Consider the following 10,116-nt stretch of genomic DNA (forward strand, 5'->3'; position numbering starts at 1 on the left):
CTCCCATTCTCTCTTTTTTAGAGGCAGGGCTTCGCATACAAGTTCAGGATGGTTTCAAACTCCTGGTACTCCTGCCCCATGACCCATGTCACAGCTAACAACTTCCTTTTTACAATAGTGAGGAGCCTTGTCTTAGTCTGCTTTTTTTCTTGATGTTATTTGATGAATGAATGCTTCCACAGTTTACACATCTCTTATTGCAGCTACCGCCCACTTTCTTGCATGAGACATCTTCTCATCTTGCTGAGACTCCAAAATCCACTATATTCACCAAGATGTAAGCAAATACATCTAAACCAGATGACAGGGTGATCTGGATTTAGAGGAGAATTAATGTTGGCCATTTTGGTTTTAGGCTGCAACACAGAATAAATATTTGAGGTTAAGAGATAAACATTCACATGTATGTGATGAAAGAAAAATTTTAAAAAATCTACTTAGATGAAAGGAAGGCAACACGACAATTGTAAACAAGTACTAATATACCAATTTAAGTAAAAGAAGTCAATCCAGTGTCTACATGGCAGATTTAAAAATATGGATCTTAGCCAGGCGTGGTGGCACATGCCTTTATTCCCAGCACTCAGGAGGCAGAGGTCGAAAGATCACTGTGAATTTGAGTCCACCCTGAGACGACATAATGAATTCCAGGTCAGCCTAAGCTAGAGTGAGATCCTACTTTGAAAAATAAATAAATAAATAAAATAAATAAATAAATAAATAAATAAAACAAAATAACATACAAATATGGATCTTGTTTATAGATTCAATTGCTTGTATGTAGAACTTTAATATATGAACATACTGCAGTTTGATCATATCCCTATTGGGTTATATCCTTATGTCTTCTCTGTCCCTATTGAACTGAGGTCCCTCCTCAGTGTAGTTATTGGTAGTCACTGTGGGATCATGAATCTACCAATCAGTCTCTGTTGGGGGACAAAGCCTCAGAGTGCACCTTCTCACTCTGTGGCTCTTACATTCTTTTTGAAATTTAATTTTATTTATTTGAGAAACAGTGAGATGAAGAGAGAGAGAGAGAGAGAGAGGGAGGGAGGGAGGGAGAAAGAAAGAGAGAGAGTGGAAAGGCTAGGGCATTCAGTGGCAGAAAACGAGCTCCAGAAGCATGTTCCACTTTGTGCATCTGGCTTATGTGGGTTCTGGGGAGTCTAACCTGGGTGCAGTGCTTTGGCTTTGTAGGCTATCCCCTTAACTGCTAAGCCATCTCTTCAGCACTTCTTGCATTCTTATTTTCTAATTATTGACAACATCCATATATACACACAATAAACCATGATTATAATCCCCTCCCACTACCCTCTTTTTTCTCCCTCTTGTATCCCCCTCCACTGATTCTCTTGTTTCCAGCTAGTCCCTCTTATTCACACCCCCCCCCACAGTTTTTATGCATGTACAAAATGTGTTTTAATCATATTCATCAGAGTTGCCCCACTATTATCTTTTCCATACTCTCTCTATTCCTTTCTTGGTCCCCTCCCCCCTCCAGTTAGTTCCTCTACTCTTTTTGATTATGAATTTTATTGTATGACCCTGCCCATTTCCTGTTCCACAATATTCCGTGAGCCTTAAAGGTTGTGTTTTAAGTGTCCTTTATTTCTGACTCCTCCCCAGATAGCTTCTCTCCAGATGAACCCATTGATTTTCCAAACATCTTATCACTTCCAATATGAATTTCTTACATGATTTTAGCATATTTACTTTGCATCTAGTTACAAAGAGACTTAAAGTTTTTCTCCATTGTCTGTTGTCTGAAGAAAAAAAATAGAATCCCTAAGTCATTATCTCTGTCTACAAAATTACCAAGGGCACTTACAAGAACATCATACATTTATATATGCATTTCCTTCAATTTTGCCTGACAACATGCCATAATTCATCAGATTCAATATTTATTGAGCACCTGTTATGTTCCAGGCAATGTTCCAACTGCCAAGAAAGGGAAATTTATGCAGGAGTATAATGTATCATGTATATCTATAAGATGTTCCAGGAATTGAATCAGGTATGTATGTTGCCCTCTAGGAGGTTACCAAAAAAAAAAAAAAAAAAAAAAAAAAAAAAAAAAACATAGAGAACAAAACTTATACATAAATAATTTTAACAGAAGGTAAAGGATTGGGATAAGGATTGCAAAATGTGTTTGCTAAAAAATACAACCTAGAAAAGAATGGGCATATAAGGTAGCTCTTGTTGGATACAAGTTGAAATGGGATTAGAGAGGAGAGAAGCAGGCATCATTCATGGAGGAGGGAGAGCTGAGTAAGGTATATAGCATGTTGAAACTTTGCCTGTTTTTTCCACGTTTTCCTACCCTTCATAAATCTTAAGCATTTGTAGCATAATCAGCTTTAAGCTTGGAGAGAAGCGAATAGGAAGTAAGGTAGATAAGGCATAGAGAGCCTGTGTTTTGTTTCTAGTATGTTTCTGTTTGGCTCAATATTGACACCACCTTGAAAAGTACATATAACTTTGTAGAAATGCATTTTTGTTTTGAGGAATTAAAGACCAAACTTATAGGCACAGGACTTTATAATTTAAGCTTATTTCCTGGAATGGATATACCCTAAACATAATATGGTTTTGCAATCTTTTCACAACTTGGAAATAGATTGATGATTATAGAAAACTGGTACTTGTAGGTTACATTATTTTTCTTCCAATTGTGTTATAGGCTAGTTCTTTGATATTCATTAATTTATAATCTATAAAAGTCATTTTTTTTTTGTTTTTTTTTTTTTGAAGTAGGATTTCACTCTGGCTCAGTCTGACCTGGAATTAACTATAGTTAATTATAGTCTCAGGGTGGACTCGAATTCATGGTGATCCTCTTACCTCTGCCTCTTGAGTGCTGAGATTTAAGGTGTGCACCACCATGCCTAGCAAAGTCAGTTCTTTATCCATATTTTGCTGATTTAGAGGTGGAGCATAGCTATAATCTTTTAATTATTTCTACAAAAAATTCATCAAGGGGCATGGAGAGATGGATTAGTGGTTAAGGTACATGCTTGTGAAGTCTAAGGACCTAGGTTCAACTCTCTAGGCCCCATGTAAGCCAGATGCACATGGTGGCACAAGCATCTGGAGTTCATTTGCAGTGGCTAGAGGCCCTGGCATGCCCATTCTCTCTCTCCCTCTAACAAGTAGATATATTAAAAACAAAATCTTTTAAAAAATCATCAAGAAAGCCCATTTATACCAAAGACAGATTTGTATGTGTGTCTTTGTCCATATGACATTGAGGTAAGTTTGGATCCTGTCAAATGTCATGGTATTGTAGTTCTCCCCTAAACCATCATGTCTTTGTGAAACTAACTTAATATTCTTATGTTTTAATTTCTACAAACTATATGGACCATTTCAGTATAATATTTCTTGAGAGGCTTAAACTAATAGTAAATAAATGAGATAGTGATGGCAGATAAGGAAGTAAAAATTGATCTTTGCTTATGAAAAGTCTTATCAGTAACAGATGTATGTACTTCTTTTACTAAAAGATTTGTCTAATAGAATTGTGCTAATTTTATTAGTAGGAACACGTCTTCATATTTGTATTGAGTTTGTGTTTAATAGGGCTTCTGATTATATATTATCTCATTTGAAAACCTAATAAAAGCTTATGAGAGAAACAAGTAGCTTTCAGTTTACAAATGAGGGCAGTGAGGTTTTGAAAGAGCAAAGTCAAGCTCACAGACCTGGGGCTATGCACAGTGGGGCAGGACCTGTTGCCAAAATGAGTTCACTTTCATATCTATCATTGTGGTCTGCCTTTTTCACATTAGAATGCTTTGTTGGAAGGGGAAAATAATGTCCACAAGATAATGATGTAACATAAGTGAATCTTGTCTAATAGTCATGCTCATACTCTGAACTGTAAGCAACTAAAAAAAGAAACAGAAAAAGGAAACATGAAACAGGATGAGTTCATGATCAAAGTCTCCTCCATTCCTGCCCAGAGAGAGACATGCTAATGTTTCCCTGGGGGCAAACCATGTCATTACTTCATACTTGTGGACAAAACACCATAGGCTTGAAGGAGTGTTTCTTTTCTTGTCATAGCATCCACCTTCAACCATAATCATGTGAGAGAAAGGTTCACAAATGTAAATTAGTTTCCCTTTGCATGCAATTGCATGAAGTTGTCTTGATTCCTTCTTTGAAGCCTTTGTGGAAAGGAATGCACACACTCCTTTGGAGGCAATTATAAATTATTTCTTTTACTAGATCTTGCAGCATAAAGTGCACTGTGCTTGAACTCCAAACTTGTGCCATGCCTTGCTGAGTATTTTATGAATTGTAAAATTGAAAAGTAAGTTAAGACACAGAAGTGGCTCTTGACTTCTTTATCTGATAAATCTTATTTGGGATTAGTATGTAATATCTCTTTTAAGTCCTGTTTATTTCTTTTTTATGGATTTTGATAGAAAATCTATAAAAGAGATGAAATTCTATGTTTCTTTACTTCTTCCTTGTTAACTATACTACTTAGCTATTGCAACTTTCTTTCTCTCCTCTAAATAAGAAGTTTTCTACAAGTATCAGCCTCAGTGGCTGGGGAGATGGCTCAGTGGGGAAAGTGCTTGATGCACAATCATGATGATCTGAGTTTGCATCCCCATTTCTCATATAAAAATGCTAGAAGTGGTTGAACATACAGTTATCCCAGCACCAGGAAGATGGAGACAGTGAGTTCCTACTGCTCATTGGCTACCTAATCTACACAAATCAGTGAACCCTAGGTTCAAGTAGATCCTGTCTTAAGGAATAAGAATAAGAAAAAGATCTAGGAAGACACCTGTTGTAAAACTCTGGCCTCCACATGCATGTGTTTACACCCATATAAGCATCCATACACCCTCAAGTATACTACACACATACACCTGCAAATAAAATGTCAGCACAGTATGAGCTCTAGTTTGTAGCCCTTGCAACATGATTAGTGACATGCTGAGATATCTACATAAACTAAATAACCAGGATAAAGTAGATTAACCAGGAAGGATTAGCTCATAGAATGGCACAGTGACATCATCACTGTCCCTCTAAAGTGAACAACAACAACAAAACTCTGGTAATTAACCAATGCCATATATTGAATGAGAAAAAAATATTGAATTTTTAAAGACAGTAAAAGGATTTCCAGTCAAAATGGCTTATGCCTAACCATGCTTTAGCTCCAGGGGCAATAGCAGGCAAGATCTGTGGAGTTCCAGGGTTACCAGGTCCCAGAAGATCTCTAGTGAGAAGAAGCAGAGGAGTACAGTAGGGAATCCGCTTATTCCCATGTTGTCAGGTAGCCCACTAGACCCTCAGACACCTGAAACAGCCATCCTAGCTGCTGCTCCTCAGACCAGGTATGCTCCTGCACTACCTGCAGGCTCCATGGATCTGGGACAGGCACCTCTCCCTGTGTCAACCTGCTCTCATTCCTCCCTCCCTCCCTCTTGTGGCTTTCCTCCCTTTCCGTCCTCCCTTTTTCCACCACCAGGGCTGCACCATCCTATCCCTCCAACTGCTGTGCTACCAGGTCCATGCCACTGGGTCTGCACTCTCCCATACCTCCACCCCACCTGCCAACAGGTCTACAACATTCCATCTCCCCTCCCCATCACCTGCCAATGGGTCTGTACAGTCCTATCCCCTGCTCTACCATCTGCCAGTGGTCAGCTCCCTTCTATCCTCCCTGCCCTACCACTTCTTTCAAGACTGACCATGCTCCAGGTTCCTCTCCCCACCCTGCCACTGGGTCTGTGGGTCCCCACCAGGGCATGCAGACTCCTCCTTTCTGAGCAGACAGGTCTGTTTGCCATCAAAATCCTAATCTTGTAAAAAATAAAAGGGAACAATCACCAAAGACATTTCAAGGGTAAACTACAGCTTCCTCTTGAGTTAAATAAGATTTCCACTCTATGATAGGCAGACAACAATGCAAAAGGAGCAACATGAAACAACAAATGGAAGGAACCCAAATAAGGTTACCTAGTCCCACAATGGGAGTCTCTAATCAAAACATAGAGGATAAAACAGGATCAGAACCCCAAATCAAGACACAGGTATGTGACCCTGACCAAGTAATTGGCAGAACTTTCAGAAAATCAACTAAAGGCTAACAACAGTGTGAATGTTGTCCTTGCTAGGTTGTACCTGATTGAAAGAAGCTAAAAAAAGTTAAGTGATCTGAAGGAGAGCCAAGAAAAATGAAGAGAGAGAGAGAGGAGGAGAGATAGGGAGAGAACCTCAATAATAAGCTGGCTAAGCTCAATGAAGACATAAAAAACAAACAAACAAACAAACAACAACAACAAAAAAACGCAAGGATGCTGGTTGTAGTGGCGCACACCTCTAATCCCAACACTCGGGAGGCAGAGGTAGGAAGATCACTGTGAGTTTGAGAAGATCACTGTTTGAGGCCACCATGAGACTATATATTCTACCTACCTTACCTAACTCAGAAACCAAAATAAAATAAAATAAAATAAAATAAAATAAAATAAAATAAAATAAAATAAAATAAATAAAATAAAATAATAAAATAGTAAATAAAAGGATGAATTCCAAGAACTAGAAGACAAGACAGAAGAAAAAGTGTGTGAGTCCAAAACCTTGAATAAGCTAAAAAAAAATTGTGAACAGAACATGAAGGAACTGTGGGATACCCATAAACATCCCAACATTATGATCATAGGTATATCAGAAAGGAAAGAAATTCAGACCAAAGGCATGGAGAATTTATTGAACAAAATTATCGCAGAAAATTTTCCACCCTCTCAAATGAGAGTCCCATCAAGATAGAAGAAGCTAACAGAACTCTGAATACACTGTACCAAAGTAGAAACTCTGTAATACATACTATCATTAAGATGCTAAACAATGAAAACAGAGTGAAAGTCCTAAAAGCAGCAACATTAGGGAATTGTGGGATACCCTTAAACATCCCAACATTCAGATCATGGGAATACCAGAAGGGGAAGAAATACAGACCAAAGGCATGGGGAACTTATTCAACAAAATTATTGAAGAAAACTTTCTCACTCTCTCAAAAGAAAATCCCATCATGTTTCAAGAGGCTAATAAAACTCTGAATAGACTGGACCAAAGAAGAAATTCTCCAAGACATATTATCACTAAGACTCTAAACATTTATAATAACAGAAACTACTAAAAGCAGCTAGGGCAAAACAACACATTCATATAAAGGTAACCCCATCAGAATTACTTCAGATTTCTCAATGGAAACCATGAAAGCAAGAAGGGCCTGGAATGGAGCCCTGAAAAATCTAAGAAACTATGGCTTCCAACCCAAAATATTCTATCCAGCAAAAGAACCCTCATAATACATGGCAAAAGAAAAACTTTCCACTATAAAATTCAGCTCTACAACTATATGAATACAAAGCCAAACCTTCAAAGAGTACTTCAGGGAATTCTTCACACAGAAGAGTCAAACAACCAATGTCAAGAGCCTACAAGAGACAGATGACAATAATCAAACCTAGAGAATGCTCAAAAACTACGAAGTTCAAAAAAACACCAAACCCCATAAAGCACCATGATATGGCAGGGGTAAAATCAAACCTCAGAGTTGTTACCCTAAACATTAATGGCCTTAATTCACCTATCAATAGACACGTTAACAGGCTGGATCAGATCAATTGACCCCTCAATATGCTGTCTTCAAGAAACCCACCTCACCACTAGAACAGACACTTCCTCAGGATGAAAGTCTGGAAAATGATATTCTAAGTGAACAGAAATAAGAAACAAACAGGCATTGCTATTCTAATACCAGATAAAATAGTTCTTAAACCAAAAGTAATAAAAAAAAAAACAAAGAAGGCCACTTCTTACTCATCAAGGAAATGATCTAACAAATATTTATGCAACAAACACAGGTACACCACAATTCATAAATAAATAATGAATTAATGAATAGATAGGTTATCCAAACAGAAAATCAACAGGGAAGTAAGAGAACTCAATACCATAAATCAACTAGACCTAACATACATCTACAGAAGATTCTACCAAAAATCTGCAGAATATACATTTTTCTCAGCAGCCTATGGAATATTCCCCCAAATAGGTCATATACTGGGCCATAAAACCCACCTCCATATATTTAGGAAAACCAACATAATTTCCTGCATGATATAAGACCACAATGTTGTAAAGCTAGAAATTAACAATAAGAGATGTGCCAGGAACTCCATCAGCTCCTGGAGAATGAACAACACAGTATTAAATTTTAAATGGGCAGTGGATGAAATAAAAAATGAAATTGTAAAATTTCTAGTATTGAATGACAATGAGAATACATTGTACCCAAACTTATGAGACACAATGAAGGCTGTCCTTAGGGTAAATTCATAACACTAATTGTCTTCAAAACAAAGACAGAGAGATCCCAAATCAAAAACCTGACCATCCATCTAAAGGCACTGGAAAAACAAGAAGAATCCCACCCCAAAAGTTCCAGACATAAAGAAATAATCAGAGCAGAAATTATTGAATTGGAAACTAAGAAAACAATTAAGAAAATTGATGAGGGCCGAGTGTGGTGGCACACGCCTTTCATCCGAGCCCTTGGGAGGCAGAGGTAGGAGAATTGCGGTGAGTTCTAGGCTACCCTGAGACTACATAGTGAATTCCAGGTCAGCCTGGACTAGAGTAAGACACTACCTTGAAAAACAAACAACAACAACAACAACAAAAAAACCCAGAAAATTAATGAAACAAAGGGCTAGTTCATTGACAACATAAACAAGATTGATAAACTCCTGGCCAATTTCATCAAGTAAGGAAAGAGATGCTTCAAATTAACAAAATTAGAAATGAAAAAAGGAGAGATCATAACACACATAAGTAAAATTGTAAAAATCATCAGCAATTACTTTCAAAACTTCTACTTCACAAAACTAGATAATCTAGAAGAAGTGGAAAAATTCCTGGATGCATACTACCTATCAAAACTAAACTCAGAGTAGAGTAATCTCCTAAACAAACCTATCACACCCATCGAGATTGAAAAAGTAATCAAAAACTTTCCCCAAAAGAAGAATCTAGGACCAGATGTCTTCTCACCTGAATTCTATCAAACTTTCATGGAAGATCTGAAACTAATATTTCTCAAACTGTTCCATATAATTAGAGAATAGGGAAAGCTCCCCAACTCGTTTAATGATGATAGTATCACCCTAATACCAAAACCAGACAGAGAAACAACAACAAAAGAAAACTATAGGCCTATATCCCTGAAGAATTTAGACAGAAAGATCCTGAGCAAAGTCCTCACAAACCAAATTCAACAACACATCAAAAGTATTATCCAGGCTGCCGGCCCAGCCAGCGAGACAATGCGGCCTTTGACTGAAGAGGAGACCCATGTCATGCTCGAGAAGATAGCAAAATACATTGGGGAGAACCTGCAGCTGCTGGTGGACAGGCCCTGCGGCACCTACTGCTTCAGGCCGCACAATGACTGCATGTACTGCGTCAGTGAGAACATCCTGAAGCTGACCGTCAATATCTCCGGGAATAAACTCCTCTCACTCAGGACCTGCTTTGGAAAATTCACCAAGACTCACAAGTTCCACTTGCACATTACAGTTCTGGATTACCTCGCTCCTTATGCCAAGTATAAAGTGTGGATAAAGCCTGGAGCAGAGTAGTCCTTCCTGTATGGAAACCATGTGTTGAAATCTGGTCTGGGTCAAATCACTGAAAACACATCTCAATACAGGGGGTGGTGGTGTATTCCATGGCGGACATTCCTTTGGGTTTTGGAGTGGCAGCAAAGTCAACACAAGATTGCAGGAAAGTTGACCCCATGGTGATTGTGGTATTTCATCAAGCAGACATTGGAGAATACATAAGCCATGAAGAGACAATGACTTAAAACAAAGTTATTGCAAAGATTTACAGCTGTGTGGAAAGGCCTAACTTTGTCTCCTGTGTATGCAAATGTCATCATCAATGTTGAATTTTGTCAGAATTTCGACCTCCATGGAGACTTCTTAGTTTAATATTCCATTGCTGACTATGATAAGCTGGGTTCTTTCTATACAGAAGTGGCTCAGAAATAATATGATTTCAAAAAAG

The 10,116-nt window shown here is 38.0% G+C and overlaps 1 protein-coding gene across 1 annotated transcript; it reads left to right on the forward strand.

The window, feature by feature from the left end:
• The first annotated feature begins 9,371 nt into the window (after positions 1-9,371).
• Positions 9,372-9,913, forward strand: LOC101596821 (60S ribosome subunit biogenesis protein NIP7 homolog). Its single transcript, XM_004660535.1, has 2 exons — positions 9,372-9,652; positions 9,793-9,913. Exons 1-2 carry the CDS (start codon positions 9,372-9,374, stop codon positions 9,911-9,913), a joined length of 402 nt encoding a protein of 133 aa, XP_004660592.1.
• Positions 9,914-10,116: the final 203 nt, after the last annotated feature.

Source organism: Jaculus jaculus, chromosome 6 (genome assembly GCF_020740685.1).
Source record: "Jaculus jaculus isolate mJacJac1 chromosome 6, mJacJac1.mat.Y.cur, whole genome shotgun sequence".
Lineage (NCBI taxonomy): Eukaryota > Metazoa > Chordata > Mammalia > Rodentia > Dipodidae > Jaculus > Jaculus jaculus.